Here is a 24,661-nt window from a genome sequence, read left to right as displayed (position 1 = left end):
GGGGGGGGTCGCTGATCAAAGTTCTACACAGGACTAGATAGGGAAATCTATTAAAATTGTCTTCTCAAGTATTTCAAAGCCATGATTAGTGATATTTATGTGGAATCATCCTCAGGTAATGTAAATTCTAGTTTGGTCAAATCATAACCCCCAGGGATAGGGTGGGCCACAATGGGGGATCCAAGTTTTACATTCAAATATATATTTAAAAAATCTCAAGAATAGCAAAGCCATTATTAGTAATAATAGTATTTATATGGAAGCATTCTCTGGTAGTGTAGAATTAAATTTGTTCAAATCATAACCATCAAGGGTAGGGTTGTTCCACAATGGTGGATTAAAGTTTTACATAGAAAAATAAAGGAAAAAGTCCCAAGAACAGAAAAGCTATAATTAATCATATTGACATTTAAGCATCCTCATGTATTGAAGATATTAATTTATTCAAATCATGGCCCTTTGGGGGTAGGGAGGGAAACATGAGGAATCAAATTCAAATTATTATGAAGTTATATATAGGAAGAAAATGTTTTAAAAAAATCTTTTCATCAAGAACAGCAAAGTCATATGGTGTAGTAATATGAAGGCAATCTCAAGTAGTATTAAAATTCAAGCCCCCCCCCCCTTCAGTGAATCTTTCAGTTCTGACCTGTTCTGTGATTTTTCCTAGCCAATTTGCTCAGGTGAGCGATGTGGCCCCTGGGCCTCTTGTTTTAACTTTTACTTTGGCCATAACTTTTAAACCTTAGATACTAGGACTTTCATATTTCTCATATGTATTTTTTGTGGGAAGACCTTTCATTGGATACCAACAACTTTGACCTTGACCTTGGAGATTTCCGTATTTATGATAGATTTTTAATTTTGGCCATTACTTTTGAACAGTAAGGGCTGTGGAGTTCAAACTTTACATATGTTATTCTTGTTGAAAGACCTTTTATTTGATACCAAGAAATTTGACCTTCTGACCTTGACCTTGGAGTTTGATCTACTTTTAAAAAACAAACCTTGACCATAACTTTTGAAGGGTTAGGGCTAGGGTTTTCATACTTCACATGTTTAATCCTTGTGGCAAGACCTTTCATTGGATGTCAAGAACTTTGACCCTCTGACCTTGACCTTGGAGTTTGACCTACTTTTTAAAAAAAAATAACCTTGGTCATAACGTATGATTGGTAAGGGCTAGAGCTTTCATACTTCACTTATGTAATACTTGTGACAAGACCTTTCTTAAGAAACCAACAATTTTCACCCTTTGACCCTAGAGTTTGACCTACATGTACCTTTCAAAAACTTATCCTTGGACATAACTTTTGACCTTGACCTTCACGATTAATTTTATTTTTAAAAATTCAACTTCGGTGATAATTTCTAAATGACATATGATAGGGCGGTTATATTTAACACAATGTGTCATAAAAAATGAAATCTCACCCACGAAGACACCGAAAGCGGGGGACCACAATTCTTTGAATTTGCTTGTTTTCTTTATTTCTTGCCCTTGAATTAAGGAACAGTATATACTACAAGTAGCTATATAGCATTGTTCATGTACACATTCTATTGCAATGTACTACATTTCCGTTATTAATTGTCAGCAAGTTCATACATCCTTTTGTATGCCGGGAACTTAGTAAAGACAGTTAATTAACACGTTATAAGTTTTAGATACTATATTATAAAGAAAAAAAAAACATTTCTGAGCCCTTGAGTACATTTAAAGCATAAACGTCCTATACAAATTTAACAGAATTTTTTTTTTAATATTACTAGTATGTACATGTATAAAAGGACGAACGACTTGAAAAAAATCCTGACAGAATTAAGTTTCTACCAAAAAAAATGAAAGAAATGTTGAAAAGTACCTCTCCAACTCCCACCCTTTCCTCGCGGATGAGGATTTAAAATAAATAAGTACATGGGGAAAAAACCCTCGCGTGTCTCTTCTCTACTGGAGCAAAAAAAAAAAAAACTAAAAATGAATCTGCATGTTATGAAGCAAGTCCTGCTGTTTAAGGGACGCACATCGATCGCAGTACTTAGCGACATAGCAGACCATTGAATAAAGCTGTAAATCTATCACGAGTCTCCTCAGAACTGTGGATCTTATTAGGGGGACTGGGCCATGAGGGGAATACAGCAACAATAAATGGCCAGCAAGTTTAAAGTTCTTCTCTCTCTCAAACGGAAGGAGGGAGGCGGCGGGGTGTTCTACAAACACGACGGGGAGAGGTTCACCCAACCCCATACTCTCAAACTGAACCAGAACACGGACTATGTCGTCACCGTGCAATCTAACAGGAAACTCAGGTGAGTCTTTAAAGGGGGAGGGGCAACACGGATCGGTTTGACCTTGTGATAAGTAAATATAGTATCAATAAGTTTGATTGCCCCCTTCAGTTCAAACTAAATATCGTACCCCTGTTAACGTACGTGTTTATGCATACTATCTCCAGCTAGCCTGTTTTAATGTTATGATTATTCATTTTGTATCAATATTTTATCTGTTGCCCGTTGATGAATTTCCAGCATGTGATAAAGAAAGTATCAAGTGCATTTGCCCTGACCTAGTTTTCTTTCAGAGGCAATGTTGCATGTAACACAAAAAGCCTTTGAAATATCAAGGACCTTTTTATATTTGAATTAAATGGATTTATTGTACCTGGTAAAAATATACATTTGCTACTATAATGCAGACCGGAAAGATTTAAGACATCGTTCAATCATTATCGACTGGTAAATCCATTTTAAATGAAGAAAATTTGTTTTGCACGGTTCTTCAAGTTCACGGGAGTTTATAATGCTTTCAGCTTCCTCTCTACATGTCTATGGCTATATTTTCCAATAATTATTCTCTCAGACATTCATTTTTAAGGACTGTTTGAGATGCCTAAATCGTATGGAAGACTTAATTCGTAATAATTTAGCCAGTCTCCGATTTATGTATTCATTGAGTTCAATCCACGCATATTACATGCACATATATATAAGTAGAAAATACTCTCCGTCTATTATACTGTAATCTCCAGAAGATCGTTACATACTGAATAGACTGCATGAAAAATTAGAATAGCCTGGACAGGGTTTACGATCTTCAGTCTTGAAGAGAAAATTCAAGACCGTGGTCTTGTGTCCTTGAGAAAGACATCTTGTTCCATAACCAAAAAAAAGTTTGAGTCAATCTCGTTTGAGCTAAGTTTGAACTATTCAAATATGAGCTAACTTTTAGCTGATCATCTCAACTTAAGATTGATCCAATCTCATCTTCATTCTTGAGCATACTAGTAGTTTGAGCCAAGCTTGAGCGATCTCCTTTGCGTGCATAGACATAGGCGTCGGAAGCAAATTGAAAGTGGGAGGGTGGGGGTTAAACCAACAAAAAAAAGGTAAACTCCAATTTTCTATGCAAAGAAAATGTCTATCTTTGCAAAAGCTAGCCCCCCCCCCTCCGGTTCCGACGCCTATGATAGACATCAAAGTCCCGGCTCTTATATATTTTGCAATAAAACTTTTGATGGGCTTATTTTTCATCTCATTCTCGCGTATTATCCATTACACAACCTTTCGTACTTGCAGTGAGACTGGACTTAGCAAGCTACCTGCATGCAGCTAGCTCGATCAGTTTTATGGCGTGGAACCGGAAAAATCATTACCAAATACTTAATTGGCTAAAGGTTTTAAAATATTTCTTGTTCCTGGAGAACCTATTGATTTTTACGTATTCTTTTGTGTCAATTATCAAGACAAGTCTTTGAAGTTAAAATGGGGTGAATTCGATAATTTTGTTTTGCCATTTCTCTATCGTTAACTTTTCCATCTTGTTATCGTTTTCAGAGACTTGATAATCCATGGAGAGAGGTGTGAAGTAACGGAAGTGAAACGAGACAAATCGAACACTTCTGATGACTCTTTAAAATTTTCCGCCAATTTTAACACCACCGGGTACGCAGCAGAAAAGAAGAAAGGGCGGAAAGACATTGCAGTGGCGCTAACGGTGAGCTTTTGTGAATAAATTAAAATAAATTAATTGAAATTGTTAACAGTTAAGTCTTTGCAGACTGGATATTTAGAGTACTGTATACTATTTGAACTTTCAGTCTCAATTTTGCTACAAAAAGTATACAGTACTCTAAGGTAAGCAATAGGTACGGCTCATTTTTAAAGGTCAAAAGGTCACCTTCTGAATGAAATATTCAGTGACCCTGACCTTTTAAAACAGACTTTCATTTCTAAGCCTCTTTTTCAGTTTGATGATGGCGCCGCATTAACTGTTCTACTTCAGTGCAAGTTTTACAGTCAGAGTGAGATAGAACATTGTAGGTGGGGCTCTAGTCTCACATGGATCGAGTACGACTGTACTCTGACAGAGGGCCAGACCGGAGTTCAAGTCAACAAACACAAATTTGTATGACAACGTCCATAGCAATGTGAATTATTTTGTGGGATTTTTTAAAAGTGGTTGCATAGTTACCTTGACCAATTTACAATTTTATGCATGATTGATTGAGAAGGTTTTAAGACACCTCAGTCTACTAGTGACTGCTTTTTTTTTTACACTGCTTAGCATATTTTACTGTGCATGTAATTTGATAATTTTAACAATTATAATTTTAAATTTTGGACAATATCGTATTTTTTTCATTTAAACAAGCAATAATATTTTCCATTTGTAATTGTTTTCTCTGTGACAACTCTTTGAAAGTTAGTCGAGTTGATTTCTTCATCATTCTACCGGCATGTGAATTTCGCCAAGCGATAGGTCAGGAGCTAAGGGGGCGTAATATGCATTAAATCTCAGGTGACTGTTTTTGTGTGTAACGTCAGTGAGCGGGGTCTATTGAATTTATAATTTTATTTTACAATGAAATGGAAATTTAAGGAATCACTGTCTAGCTAGTTAGTATAGTATGCCACGGACATCCTAGTATCCCAGGTTTCCAACTATCGTTGATGCCCTAGCATACTCTACTAACTAGACAGTGATTTCTTTATTACCATTTCGTATATATGTACATGTATAACCATGTTATCATTTATTAACCTGTATAACTTCATGTAAATAAAACGGAACAATTTTGGTCATCCAATGAAATATTCGTTTTCTTTACGTAGAAAATGTGAAAATTCCTGCTCTCCCCCGACCATACCCATACTCAGTAAAAAGGACCTACCTGGCTCCAAGGGGCCATAAAATGATTTCTAAACCAGTTTGGGGTTCACACAAATCAGGGATTTCAATGAAAAATCTTATAACTAGTTTACACGGATTTACATGGGATCCCCAGTTTTTATCCTTCCTGACCTCTAGTCCTACAATTTGGTAAAACTAGAACTGTCCAAACGGGACAAAATACCCCCCGCTGGTTTTTTTCAGAAGTAAGTTTTTCCATAATAAAGATATGTATAACACATGAATTATGAAATTTTTCTTCCAGTGACCTTGAAATTCCCCAAATGACCTTGGGTCAAGATCATGACATATTCTTGGGTCATGGGCAATCTTTGTGTGAAATGAGAACCTACCAAGTTTATCAACAAGAAAGATATGGACATGAATTATGAACTTTTTCTTCCAGTGACCTTGAACTTCCCCAAATGACCTTGGGTCAAGGTCATGCCAAACCCTTGGGTCATGGGCAGTCCTTGTGTACAATGAGAACCTACCAAGTTTATCCATAAAAAAAGATGTAGACCAGACACGAATTGTAAATTTTTTCTTCCAGTAACCTTGAACTTCCCCAAATGAACTTGGGTCAAGGTCATGACACACCCTTGGGTCAAGGGCAATATTTGTGTGAATTGAGAACCTACCAAATTTATCCATAAGAAAGATATGGACCAGACACGAATTACGAAAATTTTCTTCCAGTGACCTTGAACTTCCCTAAATGACCTTGGGTCATGGTCAGGACACACCCTTAGGTCCTGGGAAATTTTAGCGTGAAATGAGAACCTACCAAGTTTATCCATAAGAAAGATATGGAATGGACACAAATTATGAACTTTTTCTTCCAGTGACCTTGATTTTCCTCAAGTGACCTCGGGTCAAGGTCACGACACACCCTTGGGTCATGGGCAATCTTTGCATGAAATGAGAACCTACCAAGTTTATCCATAAAAAAGATGTAGACCGGACACAAATTATGAAATTTTTATTCCAGTGACCTTGAACTTCCCCGAATGACCTTGTGTCTAGTTCAGGACACACCCTTGGGTCATGGGCAATCTTTGTGTGAAATGAGAACCTACCAAGTTTATCCACAAGAAAGATATGGACCGGACACGAATTATGAATTTTTTCTTCCAGTGACCTTGAACTTCCTCAAATGACCTTGGGTCAAGGTCACCCTTAGGTCATGGACAATCTTTGTGTGGAGTAGTAGATTCTAATGTTCCTCCATAAGAAAGATATGGACCGGACACGTTTGCACAGACAGACGGACAGACAGCTAAATGGACGGACGGACGGACAGACAGACGGACAAGGTGATTCCTATATACCCCCCCCAAACTTCGTTTGCGGGGGGTATAATAAATAAAGATACATAAATGAAATATGATTTAGTGTGACCCTGTTCACTAAACTCAAGTCTAGTCTGGTTTAATACACTGTACCATGTAACCTACACCTTAAAGTTGAACCAATAAATGCATATTTCTTACATAGGTAATAAATTTTGAATGAGAGAAGATAGGGCTTTCACATGTAAATAACTTATATCAACACCTGTGACAAAAATAATGATTTAACCATGTACAATGTATAATCAATTTGTGATATTTATTACCAAATAAATAATTTACTTTACATTATTACCAAATAAATAATTTACATGACAACTGATCATAAATAAATAAAACAAAAAACATGTGCTTGTTTGATAAATGCACTTGCTACAGCTGCTTTGGTTTTGGCTTTGAGTCAATTTTCAGACATTTTACATTGATATGAAAAATGTCTTAATTTTTTACATATTCAAATAAGTAAGTACTACTTGGTATATATAAATTAAAATATTTCATCTCTGTAATATCAGGCTGTCCAGCAAAATGCATCACAAAAATTAAGTGTAGATTCAGAGATAAAATAGAAAAATTTTAGCTTAATTTACAACAAGTTAGGAATTTTATAATCAATTCTGAGAAATTCAGACAATTTAATTGATTTACCTTTGCAGGTTTTACATTAAGTCACAATTCAGTACAGGAAAAGTGTCTCGAAAAGTCCTGTTTAATTTAACAATAAATTGTCAGCATTTTGTTTTACTTGATCACAACAAAAGTCACATGACAAGTTTGACCAGACAACAGGGAATGCTTACTCCTCCATGGCACCTGATGATCCCACCTCTGGTTTTTTGAGATCCATGTTTGCTCTGCACCATTTTCGAAATTGTTAAAAGAATAGGAATAAACACGAATCAAGTTTTTTTTGATTTCCCTCTTGAATTCAAAATTATTTTAAGGAAAATATAAAGCACAACTAAAAAAATTGAAATTTTTAAAGAATTTGAGGGCTGCTGGATAGCCCATAATACAGTAAGTGGGAGCATAAGTACCCTATTGTCATTTACCACTATTATTTTGTACAAGTAGAGACTGCTGTAAAGTTGAATACATATACTCTGTACAGCTTCTATCCCTTTTGTGAGACAAAGTCTTAAAATAACATTATATCCATCAACAAATTCCTTTTTACATGCTAAAATTATCAATCAAAAACTTCAATCAGAACAACATACAATGTAATCTTCTTACAATAAACTATGAAAATGCACTTTTAAAAGGCAAAATACATTATCTGTAGCAATTCACACAACAACAATACCATATACTACTTATTGCCATAACAACTAATAAGTAATTCCATTTATACTCTAGTATTGCACATTTTATGACTGCGTCCATTACCGATTCCACTCAAAACAGATCCACCACTTAAAAAGGATTAAATCTTCATCATCCACCATCTGTTATACAGTCAGACCTGATTATCTTGAACTTAGTAAGGCCAACAAGGTTAATACAGAAAAAGTGGGCAAGACCTCTAATTCAGTTTGAAAATTCAATCGTATTCTAGATATTGAGATATGAAAGTACATCTGCACTAATTTGTTTGTTGACATTACTAACAGAATGGACATTTACTGTTTCTCTTGGTGATGAACTATTGGTCAGCTCAATATAAAAATATTTTAATTGCACAATACTAGTATTCTATTTTTTTGTGAGGAATTGTTTACATAATCCTTTGCAACAGGGACAAATGGAATGAGTCAGATCAGAACTTGGATCCAGTCCTACCCAAATTCTAGATGCTAATTGAATCTAGAAATATGTAGCCCATAAGATAATCATGTATTGATCATGAAGTCCATGTACTGATCGAATGAAAAAAATCTCATTTCATTGGGACACCACTGGTTTCTACCATCTGGATTACAGATAACATTCCAGAGATGAAATTGTTCATAACTGAATTTACTGAAAAGGACTTGAAGTTTACATAGCACTTACATGTAGCTAGACTTCAGGTTAAAAAACATCCCAACAAGACAAGTTTTACTGTATATCATTCTATAGATTATGGCAGTACATACATGTACCCATAATGCTATGCCATTTAATAGAAAAAAAATATACATTTATCTGCAAGAAATAAATTACCCAGTGACATAGTACTCTATAATGAAAACTGTACATATGTAATACATGTAATACTGTATTTCACCTGTTTAAAAAAAAACACCCGTTAATATCATGATTAGCATTATTCAACAGACAGAAAATGGTCTAGTAAAACATGACAAGTATGTACTTTGGAAAAAGAATGCGAATAAAGGAAAAAAATCATGCTTGTATATAATTATGTAATATACAACAATATGTAAAGAGTGGTGGTCCCAAAAAATAAATAGATAAATGAAAGAGTTAACATAGCTTGGTGCATATCTGAGCCTAAAAATATTTTCTCAGGAAAACGTATTTATCACTGGCAAAATACATCTTCAGTATTTCTACATTCTCTTCTTTCAACAGACTAAAATTAACCATGACAAGGAATGATTCGAGTAAAAAATTTAATAATTTAATTTAAAAATTTAAATAAATACATTAGTCTTAGTTTTAACTTGACTTTACATGTGTGTAGATAAGAGAGTTGATATTTTGATAGTTCCATCCATGGATCCTGTCAAGCAAACCTTTGTGTCCATATTAGGTGACCAATCAACCGTGGTGAGAAATGACCCATGACCCTGAATATTCATGACATGGGTCAGTGATTTGTCCTTGACTCGGTACATGCTTCCTTTGGTCTTATCACAGGTCAACATGTATTCTCCCTCTGCATCCAAGGAGAAGATCTGACCCCGGGGCGTTTCTTTCAGTCCCCCTGGCAGGCCAGACAGGTATGGAAGGGAGGCACCACTATGGATAGGCAGGTCATTCTGGACTCCAGGCTTGTGCATACTCCATTGTATCAGCTGAAACAATAGGAAATAAATAAAACGTCAACTTTGGAAAATTTAATTTATATCAGAAATGGAAATAAAAGGATGAAGTTTCTTTCATTATGTTTTTTTGAATAGAGTAAACTTTGTTTATCATTCTCTATTTCAAATAATAGAAAAAAGATCAATCTAGGAACAATTTCAATTGAAATATTGTTGTAAATTTGAAATTAATTTTAAAAGCATTTAACTGCATTTAGTTTTATAAATCAAAAGAGATTTCTCTGTTTTTTTCTCAAGCAATAAAATGGTGAATTAAAAATGGGAGTCTGTAAACTTTACCCTTCCGTCTGTGCCTATGCTGTAACAGCTCGTCTCATCAGAACTGAACTGAAGGTTCTGTATTTCCCCTGAGTGGGCCTCCCATTGTGAGATCACTTTGTGTTGCTGCATGTCAAAAAGTCGAATAGCTCCATCCACTCCCCCAGTCAACAGGAGATGACCATTGTGGTTGAATGAGCAGCAGTTGATGGCCACAGGGCCTGGCTGTATCTCTAGGTGCTTTGTCTGTTTCATGCTGCGAAGCTCCCAAAGTGTCAGTTTTCCAACTCGAGCTACGGAGGATGTTGCCCCAAGGTCACTCCCAGAGCTCGAACGAGCCCTGTTGACAGTGGCAGAACAAATAAACGCTCCACTGGAGGGACTAGAACTCAGACTCACGATTCGAGGATAACTGGAATCGGCTGATGCTTCGTAAAATGATTTCATCTCTTTGACATCAAACAGTCTGACATTGCCTGAGCGATTACCCAGAAGTAGCCAGCGATCCTGCTTGCTTGCCCAATCCAGTGAAAGAAATGCAGACTTTGACATAACTGTGGCACAGGTTTGGGGTTGTGGGCTCCATGACCAAATTTTGACAATTCCATCGATGTCCACACTGGCTGCATACTGACCCATATTGCTGAATCGAGCATAAGATACCGCTGAGTGGTGCTCTTTGTAGTCTTCTTGACTAAGGAGGAGAAAGGGACCCTGGCCTTCTTGTAGATAATCAGACTTATCAATTACACCTTGATTCTTTGTGATCCCGGTAAAGTTATTGTTATCATTCACTGGTGTTAAATCTTCTGCAGTTTCACTGTTCACAAAGTTTGACTTCGGGTTTACAGTTGCTTCCCCTGAGGACTCTCCTTGAATTTTTGAAGTCTTGTCTTGGTCAGGATTTTCTTGTTTTGGTCCAGGTACATTATCAGCTGCAGCAGAATCATCAGCTTTTGTAATACTAGTTTGTTTCCCTTGGTATGGCACTGTTTTGTGTCTTGAAGTTTCAGAGGCAGCAGGTTTTCCCTGTAAACTCAATGATCTTGCAGTGGTGTCGGGATGACCAACTTTCTGAATGGCTCCACCACTACTGAGTGACCTATTGGTGAACTCTGGATGACCTTGATTGGACGGTGACCCTGAGTTTCCTTGTTTCTTTTGTATGTTTACAGATTGTGGTTTAGCTGCTTTTGCTTTGCTCTGTGACTTTGTTGGGCTTTTATTATTATTTGATGAGAGAAAATTTGGCTTTTTATTGAGTAGCGGTGATGCTGAGAAAGGAAATTTTCGACCAGTTTTCTGCTGTTTCTGTATCTCCAAAGTATCGTCACCAAGTTCACTAAAGTCATATTGCAGTTCTACGGAATTTGCACCTCTCCTAATGACCTCCTTTTCTCTGATATTAGGCGTTTTTAGAACTGGAGCTTTGTCTGCTGAGAGGAGCTGTGTTTTCAACATGTCATTTTCCTCCTGCAAGTTTTTCATTCTCTTATGTTCAATATCAAAATTCAATAGAATAGGTGCTGGCATTACATTTATAATCACACTAAGAAAATTGAAAAGGGACAAATAAAACATATCCTGCCATTGTTTGGTGAAATACATTGAAAAGTGACTGTTTTCTTCCGGGTTTCTGATGAACGGGAAACAAAACCATTCCTTAAATTCTGGAACCTGGTGCAAATCGTTGGTCATTTTCTCGAAAAATTCGGTCACTTTATCCGCTCTGTTGTTATGGGCTGCATTAACGATGTAAAGCTTCAAAAGCCCCACTTCTAACTTTCGTACGCTTTGAATATACCGTTGTTCTAAGCGACAGAAGAGCCGACTGTTAAGATGAGCCCAGAAATCTCTGAGACTATGGAGGTTGTAATTTCCTACATAGTGCTGAAACTGCTCCAAAATTCTGTCAGCCCGCAAGCCTTTGTCTTTGTCTGTTTTCAGTTCATACTCAAAATTTCTTAGAGACGCTGTGCATCCTCTGAATAATAAATAATCTTTTACAAGTTCATCAACTCGCCCAGCTGCAGCCGCCATATTTTCCAAAACGAAAGTAGATATTGTTAAGTTGTACCACGTTGAGGGTGAGAGATGGGGGTTTGTCATTATATGTCTCTGCTAATATCAAGAATTCAAATTCTATCAATAATATTTATTACAAAAATTATTCTCATAAATTTCAGAAAATCATTTTTTTATATATCTTTTTTTTTATATCGGCATTGTTTAGGTCTGATATCAGGGATAAAAAAGTATTTTTTTTCTTATGTCATAAAATTTATATTATTTCATTATAAGATAATGATTTGATTAAATTAAGAAAAATTAAAATTAACAAAAAACCTATTGAAATAAATAAATAAACGAATGAAATAAAAAAAAATTCTAACAGAACGTCTAACATAAATAGATTATAGAAATAACTTTATTGTTCATTGTTATGTTTCTCTAGCCTCCTATTTTTTTGGATTCATCAGCCGTTCACGACAGACAAACTGGGTAAAAAATATATGTACTAACCAATGAACTATAAAAACTCATAGGGAGTAAATAAATTTTACTATTGATTAAAAAAGAATTACTGTTTTCTGACTATCTGATAATTAAAAATATAACTTTATGAAATTAAAAATTTCTTTTCTGAAAAAAAATTAATTCATATTCCGATATTAGTTAACTTCTTTTCTGAAAAATTATGTTTAAGCAGGGACCTGGTTTAAGGGAAAAAAAACGAAATCACTATACGACTATTTTTTTGTACCAGTTATCTACTACCAAGGAAGTACGTGTGCATTATGGGAGTTGTCAAAAAATACAGACAAAATTTGAGGGGTGAGGTAAGTATTCCTGGTGTGCTTTTTCTAGGTTTGTTAATGAAATTTTACATAAATTTAAAGACATGGCTTATTGCTCATCTCCGCCATCCACTGATTTATCGGGATTAATTGTTCTCTGGGAGGTTTACCACGTCTTATCTGCATCAGTGTCCAATGAATATGGGCAGGTGTTTTGAACAGCTGTTATACAGCTTGTAACGTGTTATCTTCAGGAAATATAGGTCCTTTGACATAATTGTTTGCTCTAAATTGCGTTTTCTTTTTGCAGATATCGCAATTTTTTATCATGGACTTGCAATAATGAACCTGTGATGAATATTCAACAAGGATAGCTTTCCTAAGATGTCAGGTGTTATTCCTATGGTGTCGGCATCCCCTCCACCCTTTGAAGAAGACGGTGGTGATGATTGGGATGCCGACTTTGGTAACTTTATGGGAGCAGACCAAAATGTATCAGAACACAGTGAAACGGGAAACTGGGCAGCATTCCCAGACTCTGTCCCAGCTACGAGAGAAAACTCCGCTAGTCCATCTCATTTGTCTCAGGAAAAGGAAAATGTACAACCCACCGAAACAGACATTAAGCTTAATCTTAATTGTAGTAATGTAATAAGTGGTAGTGACTCAGGGTTAGAATTAGATAGCAGCAATGTTACTGTTTCTAAAGAATATAGACAAGGCATGGAGCTCCAAATTGACTCAGGGCTGTGTAGCACAGAAGTTTCACCTTGTGATCCAGGATCTGTTGTGTGTGATGAAAAAGATCCAAAATCTATGTCAACCACAACAGCTTGTGATGTTTCTAAACAGTCTAGTCAATCATCAAATGAAGACAGTAACGAGGAATTAGAGGACAATTCTGAAATTATGAATAAATCAGAAAACATACAGACATCTGTTTCATCAAATCAAATGGATCATTGTTCCGAATCTGTTGAGAAAGATGATTCTGTTAACATGGGTGATTCTGATGATAATGGATCATCAGTGCAAGACATTAGTGCAAATCAGGAGTGTATAGACAATGTTGTGTTGGATTCTTCTTCAGTTGATCTCAGAACTGAAAGTAAAAGTAGTGAAGTTATTCCAAAAGATGATGATGATGACTGGGGTGACTTTGGGGAAATTAATGAAAATGTAAATTCAGCAACATCAGAAAATTTAGGCACTGACCAAGTTAACGAGAAATCCATAGCAAATCCTACCGATAACACAGAGGAACACAGTGAAAATCAGAAAGATCTTCCACCCAAATTAGAGAGTGATATAAATTTAACAGACTTACCCAAATATATTGAAGATAAATTTGAAGGAAAAGAGACTTTGGAAGAGGAAACTGAAACTGTTAAGGGTGATATAAAAAGTGAATTAGGTGAGAATTCCTCTGAGTCTTTAGACAAGGATAAGGAATTTGTTTGTGAAGGTGAAGATACTGATAATGACTTTAATGAAACAAATTTTACGGCACCAGATGCCGACTGGACCCCTGTGGTCCGAGAGGACAATAAAGGATTAGATGAGGAAGAAAATCCTTGTCAGTTAGACAAAAGTGAAAAAAATACAACTGATGAGGAAAAGGAAAATACCGAGGATAGAAAGAAGGACATTGATGATGTGTGTATTCAGTCTGAAACAAATCCTGCTTCTGGACTAGATGGAGAAGATGATGAATTTGATGATTTTGCGGATTTTGGCTCTGCACCATCAAATAATTTAGAATTTAAAAAAGAAGAAGTCACTGTGGACGATAATGGAGAAGAAAACAATGATGATGATTTTGAGGAATTTGCAGATTTTGATGCTGCACCATCAAATGATTTAGACTTTAAAAGAGAAATAACTGTTCATGATGAACAGGAAAATGATGATGATTTTAATGACTTTGCAGATTTCGATTCTGCGCCTTCAAATGATTTGGAGACAGAAAAAGATACCAAATCAAGTGATCAGTTTGCGTCCTTCCCTAAAGATTCTGCTGCCAGCGGTGATGGAAACTGGGCCTCGTTTCAGGAAACCAGCGACAGCGGAGAGGCTAAAGATTCTGATTGGAAGGCGTCAAAGGATGAATGGAGTAACAATGATACCCAGGGTGGGGATCAGTGGAAGCAGGGAGGGGATGAGGAGTGGGGAGAAGGGGGTGGGGATGATTTCGGGGACTTTGGGGATTTTGATGAAGAACCAACTCAACCAATACAGAAGGAAAAGGTTTGCAATATTTATGTGTAAATCTTTTAAACTATTCAACATGCATAAATTCATATCTTTATTTCCTATCTAGCTTGTAACACGAGCTTTGATTGGTTACAAAGTCGGGTGTAAATATCCGTGCACCCGACTTGAGCCGGGTGTAAATAAAACGTGACGTCACAATGCATAGTTTTTCTATAATACAAAGCAAATCGATATGTTGAGACACACTCTAAAGCATTGTTATGGGTACAAAGGAAATAAATTCGTTATCCAGGTTCAATCAAGGGTGTACGGGAATTTACCCCGGGTTGTATTCCATACACCCTTCGGCCTTCGGCCTCAGGGTGTATGGAATACAACCCGGGGTAAATCCCCGTACACCCTTGATTGAACCTGGATAACTAATATTACATGTATTTTGATGATATCTAGAGTTAGACAAATGTTGATCTGTTTTTAGCTCACCTGAGCCGAAGGCTCAAGTGAGCTTTTCTGATCACATTTTATCCGGCGTCTGTCCGTCTGTCTGTCCGTCTGTCTGTAAACTTTTCACATTTTCAACTTCTTCTCAAGAACCGCTGGGCCAATTTCAACCAAACTTGCCACAAAGTATCCTTGGGTGAAGGGGATTCAAGTTTGTTCAAATGAAGGGCCACGCCCTTATTCAAGGGGAGATAATTGGGAATTAATGAAAATTTAGTGGTATATTTTAAAAATCTTCTTCTCAAGAACCACTGTGCCAGGAAAGATGCAACTTATGGGGAAACATCCTCAGGTAGTGTAGATTCAAATTTGTTCAAATCATGACCCCCGGGGGTAGGGTGGGGCCAAAATGGCCGACCAAAGTTTTACATAGAAATATATAGGAAAATTCTTTAAAAATCTTCTTCTCAAGAATGTCAAAGCCATAATTCATCATATTTATATGGGAGCATGCTCATGTAGTGTAGATTCAAGTATGTTCAAATCATGACCCCCCGGGTAAGGGCGGGGCCAAAATGGCCGACCAAAGTTTTATATAGAAATATATAGGAAAATGCTTTTAAAATCTTCTCCCCAAGAATGACAAAGCCATAATTCATCATATTTATATGGAAACATGCTCAGGTAGTGTAGATTCAACTTTGTTCAAATCATGACCCCCGGGGGTAGGGTGGGGCCAAAATGGCCGACCAAAGTTTTACATAGAAATATATAGGAAAATTCTTTAAAAATCTTCTTCTCAAGAATGACAAAGCCATAATTCATCATATTTATATGGGAGCATGCTCATGTAGTGTAGATTCAACTTTGTTCAAATCATGACCCCCCGGGTAAGGGCGGGGCCAAAATGGCCGACCAAAGTTTTATATAGAAATATATAGGAAAATTCTTTAAAAATCTTCTTCTCAAGAATGATAAAGCCATAATTCATCATATTTATATGGAAGCATGCTCAGGTAGTGTAGATTCAAGTTTGTTCAAATCATGACCCCGGGGGGTAGGGCGGGGCCAAAATGGCCGACCAATGTTTTACATAGAAATATATAGGAAAATTCTTTAAAAATCTTCTTCTCAAGAATGACAAAGCCATAATTCATCATATATATATGGAAGCATGCTCAGGTAGTGTAGATTCAAGTTTGTTCAAATCATGACCCCCGGGGGTAGGGCGGGGCCAAAATGGCCGACCAAGGTTTTACATAGAGATATATAGGAAAATTCTTTAAAAATCTTTATTCTCAAGAATGACAAAGCCATTATTCATCATATTTATATGGAAGCATGTTCAGGTAGTGTAGATTCAATTTTGTTCAAATCATGACCCCCGGGGGTAGGGTGGGGCCAAAATGGCCGACCAAAGTTTTACATAGAAATATGTAGGAAAATTCTTTAAAAATCTTCTTCTCAATCATTTTCTAAAAAATAGCAAATCCATGATTGGTCATGGGACTACTTTTGGATTTAAACTTTACAATAAAAAGCCATTTTATACTAGTCCTACCCTTGGTGCTCAGGTGAGCGATGTGGCCCATGGGCCTCTTGTTATTTAATGATAATCTGAAGCCAATGATTTGTGCATAAAGTTTGACATTTAAATGTATATGTCAGATATTTATTTGAACCATGATTGTTTTAAGTTTTAATAGAATTGATCTTATATCTTATAATACTGTTTAGGTGGACGAACTATCAAGCAGAGCTGTGACAAGTTGTTTCCATGGTGATGTAAACGATAGAGACCCAGGGAACATTATCACATCATTAGATAACTACGTCCACGACAAAGAATCCGATCCATCGCCTGAGTAAGTCTCCACATAAACACCACTGCATTTACGTTACAACTAATGTGCAGTTACAATGCATTGTCGTGATTGTGTAATATGTTAAATATAATTTACAATATTATACTTTCATGTAAATTAGTTGAATCTGATTGGTTGAGAAACATTTGTTAAAAATCACTATTACCTGCTGAATAATGAAGCCACGCCCTCCAGCGTAGCAACAGTCACCATTGCTTGTTGACGGGTGATATTCCAAAAAATAGAGACTGTGCAGAATTTATGCCCGCACGGTTCACTGTTATATGTACATGTATTTGTATAAAACATTCAGTATAATATAATAAATATTGCATGTAGTTGAGCCGAGGTTGACAATGGTTTTCTTGGAGTGAAAATTTTCAATGTTACACTCAACTACATGCAATATTTTTATATTATGAGTTGGTAATTAGCATTTCAGGGGTAATCTCTAAATTTAGTATTATAGGATCATTAATTAAAGTTGTCGAAAATTAACATGTTATAGATCAGCTAAGACCTCCTTAGAACGTTTTTAAAGTGCACTGTATTTAAATTGATTTTTTTTTCCAGGAAGTCCTCGAGGGTGTGGGGCTCACTGACCAAACAAGCAACGGAGTCGCCGCTCAAGTGGTCCCAGTCACGGAGCAACAAACAGCTGTTCTCAAGCCTCAAGATAGACACCCGCAATATCGTAAGCTATTGACACCCGCAATATCGTAAGCTAATAGAGAGGTTGAGATCTTAAACTTGTATGCGTATGTGTACTTGTACATATTTTGACATATACATATTTTGTAATTTGTCTGTTGAGATTTTTATGACGTGAATTATAGTAAGTAAAAATTTTTGAAATGCTTACAATAATAATGTAAGCTATTGACAACTGCAATATTGTACATGTATGAAGCTATTACAGAAATTTTCACATGCTGTGATATTGTAGTTTCCTTAGAAAACATTTGAACAATATTTTCACATATAAACACAGGTTTAATGAATAAAATCAAAAATCATGAGGTTTCTATCTCATTTATTTGAATATAGCTGATAGGACACAAAAAGCCGTCAGTCCCAATCTACGCCTCTAACTTAACTCTCCTGGAACCGACTAAAGGGCCGGCTAAACCCACAAAACCAGAACCAACCCTGGTGGACACCAACAAGGAGGAACCGCAAAAACAGGTAAAATAGGTCAGGGGAGGGTATAATTACAGGAAAGGAAATGTGACTAGGAATAGGTAAAATAAACCAGGGGAGGGTATAATTACAGGAAAGGAACTCTGACTGGAGAAGGGTAAAATTAACCAGGGAAGGGTATAATTACAGGAAAGGAAATGTGACTGGAGACAGTTAAAATAAACAGGGAAGGGTATAATTACAGGACAGAAAATGTGACGGGGGGGGTTAAATTAAGGGGAACTGTCACTGGAGATAGGTAAAACTAACCAGGGAAGATAATAGAAGAAATTCAAGCTTTTTGATATGCGAGAATTTGTATATCCAATGAGATGTCTTGCTACAACCAGAATTAAATTATTTCTACACATTTTTTTTTTTATATTTTTTAGGCCTAATGAACTTTACAAAGTGATAATTAACATGTGATGGAGAACCTTTGACTAAAGGATTTTTCATCATTATTCAAAATTCTTGAAAATTATAAGAAACAAATTATATTCTTTGGGCAAATTGTAAGCATTTTACTTTTTAAGGAAGTGCTAAATAATTTACAAGAGATAGTTAACAGATAGTTAAATGCAGATAGATTGATCTGCACTTACATGTATGATGCAGTAAATGGGAATCTCTCATTAATGACCAAAGGTTTTGGAAGCAAATTGAAAGTGGGGAAGGTAGGAGCTTAATTAACAAACAAAAAATGTCTGGAGACAAAGCTACAAATTTCGATGCTTATATTTCATTTATCTTTGCAAAAGCCCCCAAGCCCCCCTCCCCGTGCCTATTAATGACAGAATCGTAAGTAGTATATTTAAGATTATGTCTGTAGACCAAGATAAAGTACTAGTGAGTGATCAGATTATATAAATCACTTGAATTTTGACTCTTTTTTTTTCCATTCTGCAACTATACTACATGGATTTCAGATCACTAATGTTCTATTTTTATGCAATGTTTTTTTCTTGGAAAATAAAGACGGGCAATATCCTATGCTTAAAATAAACTAGGTTAACTATGTATAGCTTTATGTGGTATATTCTCAAAATAAAAAAAAAATCTCACAAGTGTTTCAGGTGTTTAGAGTGTTCTTAAATTGATAAGTTTGAAAAACTATGACATCAGTGATACATGTAATTGGTGTTACGTACATTGATAATGTACTGCAAACCTTCTTCTTAAGAATCTCCAGCTGTGAGATAATTATAAGCCCAAAACATTGACATATGAAATAATATGCTATCAGATAGAAAATTATGCCACCAATAAACAATTTTTTTGCCCGTTGAGACTGGGGGTTCAGAGAATGACAAGTTTAAAACTTAAGGCATATAGTGGATGTACTGATAATTTCTATTTTTAATTTTGTAGGACATTCCACCTGTCAGGTTTCATTGGATGTACTGATAATTTCTATTTTTAATTTGTAGGATATTCCACCTGTGCAGTTTGATTGGTCCAGTAGTGGACTGGTTAATCCTCTACAAGGTCAGTATGTGAGTTACTGTATACAGGGAAATTATCGCCCCCGTTTTATTTTAGCCCTACCTACAGGTGGGCGAATTTTAAATGGAGCGAATTAAAAATAAAATACACAGCATGATTTCTTAAACAGAATATTATAACTGTGCGAAATTAAAACAGGGCAAAATTGTTTCCAAGTGTGAAAGGGCGAAAATAAAACGGGGCGAAAATAACCCTATATACAGTACACTGTATAGAGAAAAGGTGAAAACAGACTTGTTTTTAGCTCTGCTGGTCAGAGACCAGAAGAGCTTATGCGATAGTAATGCGTCCGGCCGTCTGTCTGTCTGTCTGTAAACAATTTTTCAAAATGCTTCTCCTCCTACAGTTTTGGTCTGATTTCAGTATAACTTGGCACACAAGTAGACTACATAAGATCCATAATTGTGTGTATCGGATTTGATTTCCTTAAATGGTGTTGCCGTGGTTACTAAAAATAAAAATGTCTATAAAATTGTTTCAAAATGCTACTCCTCCTACAGTTTTGGTCTGATTTCAATATAACTTGGCACACAAGTAGACTACATTAGGAACATAAAGAGACTTTATCAAGGATCATTATTCTATTTATTGCTGTTGTAAAGTTTCAATTCCCAACTTCTTAAGTACTTTTCTCTTCCTTTGCTCTAAGTACAAACCAGTAGAGCTTCAGTCTCGACAGAGACTTCTGGTTTGACACTTTTTCTAGCAGAGTTGATAAATATTTGTCAAAAAATTTTTGATATGAATACATACAGGTGACTCGAGATCTCTCGAAGTTCAGGGGACCATAAGAAAAGTTCGAGAGATCGAGTGGTTCAAGTGATTGGAAGTAAATAAAATCCGTAATTTTCAGTTCCGATCATCAATGTTCTACAATTATAGATACCGGAAGTATATGTAATAAAATCATTTGCACGTTTTCAATCGTATATTACAGGTAATTCACTTGAAATCAACAATTATCATTTTTTGAATAAATAAAATGATTTCCTGAAGGTTCAGTTTTTATTTGTTCTTATTTCATGATTACATGAAACCTAAATAGCAATTGTCAGTTTGGCTATTCTGCGGCTCGAACGGGTCCTTCACTAGTGTTCACCAGATCTCTCGCAATCAGTATTCAATCCTAGAGAAAGGATTTCTGTCCAAAGTTTGACATACCGGGATTATATAGACTGTAATAAAAGTTCATAGTCTTGTGGGAACTTATTGACACGTACGTTTTCAAATTATTTTCTAAAAATTATTATCCTGATTTCAAGTCAAACAAGTTGTGAAGCGATTCGTTTATAATTTATCAATTATAACCAATTAATTATATTTACACACGGACGACCCACATGTGTAGTTTCATCTATGTAAATTAACACCCAATTAACACTTCCATACCAGCCCCAGGCATTCATTGTTATTATCCAGGTAAATCCAAGCTGCATTAATATCACGTTTGATTGGCGTGCATGCACGCGCAATCTAAACTTTGGGAGATAGAGAGTAAAAAAGCAATGAAATGTGTGTAACAGGACTAAGGTCTTGGTTCGAGAGATAGAGAACTTCGAGAGATAGAAGTTCTCGAGATCAGAAGTAAAATTGCTTAGTTATATAGAGAAAAAACGGAACCGGGGGTTCACTTCGAGAGATCGAGAACTTTGAGAGATTGGAGTTCGAGCCATCGAGAGTCACCTGTATTATCTCTTAATTAGCAATAATAGCATTTGTCAGTTAAGAGGATTGGTCAAGTGAATATAAATGAAATTAAAAACAAAAATAGTTTGTTTGTCCTTTTTCTATTAATAATTGATAGTCAAAAATATTTTTTTTAATTAGAACATGAAGGCAAAGATCAATAAGTTCACCTAAGTCATTTTATAAATTGCTTATTATTACACAACCAAACTTTTATACAACCTGTACATGAGGATTCTGAATATCAGTATGACTAAAATTTGCTTTACTGTTTTGGAGAAAATTTTCATAATTTCTTTCCTTATGTATCTTAACATTAACTTATCAAGTCATCTGAATGTCTTTCAAAAATGCATGTAGTTTTGTCTGACCATACTCATTAAATCCCTTACAAACTGAAGACATTACAAGCAAGAAGAGTGAAACTTTGAACCTGATATATATACCGGTACAAGGACAAAAATATTGTATTTGTAAAGGGTGTCCGTGATTGCACATGTCAAAGAAAATAGAAAACAGAAACTTGTAATGAAAAGAAAGATCAGAATTTTCATTGAAATGGATTTCAGAATTTTAGAACTAGATTTTACTGTTAGTTGTGTTAGTTATCTATCTTGTCAAGTGGGTCAGGCCACCTTAAACTCCTCTGTTATTCCAGGTGACAGCAGCAAGTCCTTGGACCTGGACTTCCTGGTGGTCCAGGAGACGGAGTCTGGGGGGAGATCTGGAGGTAAGGACTCGGGATTTATTCCGTGTCGTAAGGCCAGTCCATGTTCTACGTGTCTCGTCAATGTCAGGACTAATAAAACTTAACATTCTACAAATAATAATCTTAAATACTAATACCAGTTACTAACAACACACTCACACTCTCTTGCATTACAATGTATATTAATTCACAATCATTTCTTCTTATTGATTTGTTTAAGTGGGGGAAGGGGTGACCCATGTAGAAGCTATTATTTGGAACTAAGAATAGATTGAAAATGTTAATTTGAGAGAATATATAGGACAATTTTGATATCTGCAGGTTAAATGGAACATAACTGTTTGGCATCATGGGTTTAAATTAATTGATAAAAATATTTTATTTATCTTCCAAATTCAATTTCAAGCCTTCATAATATCCAATTTACGTTACACTGTAAAAACTTATGCAATAAATCAATTTTGATATTAAATACTTCTTGTATATAACATTTGTTGTTATGCACAACTAAAACGATTCTTGTTTAATTTTAATGCACTGTAGAGTGGGATTGGGGTAAGATCAGTGTCATCGTTCATTATGTGTTGGTGTTTTGTTGGAAATTTACAAATTTTTGGCATTACGTGTTGTCAGATTTGATAATGACCATTAAATTCATTTAAAAAAAAAATCTTTGAGGGTTGGAATGCCACTCTTTTCAAGAACCCCATGTAAAAAAAATTAAATCAATAAATTATGCAATTATATATATACCGGTAGTTTGATGAGAAAGATGTGTATGGTCAGTTAGCTTCATGGTTGTGCTAATTAAATCTCCCTCTTTCCTTTCCCATTCATGTTATGTGTACATGATTTTAACGCACCTTAGCCAAAGGCAGAAATCCCCAAAGTAGAAATTAATTTAATTAACTACCCTTGATGATACACTTAGACCCCGGCCTGTCCCAAACCAAAGAAATTGATAAACATTCCATCCCTTCAATAATGCTATTGAAAGTGCCTATATTCTGAAGGTTAAAATCCTCTTTATAATTAATTTATGATGCTTTTTTCCCTAAATTACTCAAATTAAGGTGTATTTTTTTTCATTCTTTGCTAGAATCTTAATTAATACTTATAGACAAACATGTACCAAACTATAAGTTAAGGATTGTTTACATGTAAATAAATCAAAATTATGGTAATAAACAATATAGTGTGATATGTTCCAAGGGTTTGATGGAAAATTTATATAAAAATAAACAAAAAACAAAACAACTTTAAACATAGAGGATGGGGGGAATAATGGGAAGGATATAGAAGTCAGGTCTGTGCATGTAACTTGGTTAAAATTCAGTATATGGAATGAAACTTATGATGATAGCCTGTGCATGTTTTTCTCTTGGTAAACTCAGGGTTATTCCAAAACCCCTCCTTCATGTTGTATACCTATTTACAATGTCAGTGTACTTTGTGCTTGCTTGTTTGTAAATGTTTGCAACAATTATTTTTCTTTAGATTAAATTTTTCAGATGAATTCAATTAATAGGTATTCAAGAGAGTACAGAACTAGGACATTTTGCAAATCCAAAGATATCTTTAAAAAAAGCAAGATTTAACGCCTTTCTGGTTTTACTCAGTATAGTAAACTTCATTTTCCATGTTTCAGTGTTTGATTCAGAGTTGATGCATGGACAGAAACCAAACCTTCAGCCATTAGAGAACATCCTGGCTAATCTCAAGGTCAGCACAGTGAAGAAGAACAGACAGACAGACAAACTGGGGGCTGAGGCTACCAAAATCATTAAGACTTTACCAGACCTGTCCTTCATGCAGGCTAAAGTATTGATGTTCCCAATCAGACACCAAGCAGAGTAACTTATTGGATTTACTTTCATTTTCAGCAACCTATGGGATTTACTTTCATTTTCAGCAACCTATGGGATTAACTGTTATTTACAGTAATCTATGGCATTTACTGTAATTTACACCAACCTTCGGGATTTACTGTTATTTATAGCAACCCTTGGGATTTACTGTAATTTACCGCAGCCTATGGGATATAGTGCCCTTTACATCAAATTATGGGATCAACTGTCTGTAATTTACTCAAAATATGTTTCTCTGACATCTACAAGAAAGAACTATATGCGGTATATTGCATATATTTGCCCCCACAAAAGTCAAAAATTTTGAAAACTTCCTGAAATGTGCTGAATTCAATAAATTGTATGAGAAATATAAATTAACAGAAAATATTATAGTTTCAAAGCTGTGTATTCACAATTTTTGTTTTTATGATGTCACAAACTAGTCCGATTTTATATCCTTTTTCAGAAAGAGGACAAAATGGACAAAATTTCAACAGTTTTAGCTTTAAAATTTATAGAGGGCAAGTTTGTTCAGGAACAATATTGACATATTTCATTGATATTATCATTCTACACATTATATCAAAATATTGATCCTGAAAACACATGCGCTCGGTGACTTTTACTCAAAATATCGACG

General features: G+C 35.4%; 3 protein-coding genes across 3 annotated transcripts; 2 read left to right on the top strand and 1 right to left on the bottom strand.

The window, feature by feature from the left end:
• Nucleotides 1-1,968: 1,968 nt before the first annotated feature.
• Nucleotides 1,969-5,092, top strand: LOC134264535 (CB1 cannabinoid receptor-interacting protein 1-like). The gene is made up of 3 exons (XM_062746824.1): nt 1,969-2,310; nt 3,835-3,994; nt 4,247-5,092. Exons 1-3 carry the CDS (start codon nt 2,150-2,152, stop codon nt 4,409-4,411), a joined length of 486 nt encoding a protein of 161 aa, XP_062602808.1. The 5' UTR covers nt 1,969-2,149; the 3' UTR covers nt 4,412-5,092.
• Nucleotides 5,093-6,759: 1,667 nt separating this feature from the next.
• Nucleotides 6,760-11,813, bottom strand: LOC134264545 (WD repeat-containing protein 91-like). The gene is made up of 2 exons (XM_062746838.1): nt 9,795-11,813; nt 6,760-9,485 (listed from the first exon to the last, which is right to left on the bottom strand). The coding sequence occupies exons 1-2, from the start codon at nt 11,811-11,813 to the stop codon at nt 9,138-9,140; spliced, it is 2,367 nt and encodes a 788-aa protein (XP_062602822.1). The 3' UTR covers nt 6,760-9,137.
• Nucleotides 11,814-12,585: 772 nt separating this feature from the next.
• On the top strand, nt 12,586-24,285 carry LOC134264544 (aftiphilin-like). The gene is made up of 8 exons (XM_062746837.1): nt 12,586-12,613; nt 12,882-14,818; nt 16,964-17,091; nt 17,665-17,785; nt 18,139-18,276; nt 19,701-19,758; nt 22,121-22,192; nt 23,820-24,285. Exons 2-8 carry the CDS (start codon nt 12,956-12,958, stop codon nt 24,026-24,028), a joined length of 2,589 nt encoding a protein of 862 aa, XP_062602821.1. The 5' UTR covers nt 12,586-12,613; nt 12,882-12,955; the 3' UTR covers nt 24,029-24,285.
• Nucleotides 24,286-24,661: the final 376 nt, after the last annotated feature.

This window comes from Saccostrea cucullata, unplaced genomic scaffold, assembly GCF_032062105.1.
Source record: "Saccostrea cucullata isolate Sc308-1 unplaced genomic scaffold, CSIRO_AGI_Scuc_v1 ctg934, whole genome shotgun sequence".
In the NCBI taxonomy this organism is placed as follows: domain Eukaryota; kingdom Metazoa; phylum Mollusca; class Bivalvia; order Ostreida; family Ostreidae; genus Saccostrea; species Saccostrea cuccullata.
The sequence above is the reverse complement of the archived record's forward strand: the minus strand, read 5'-3'. Positions and strand labels throughout refer to the sequence as shown.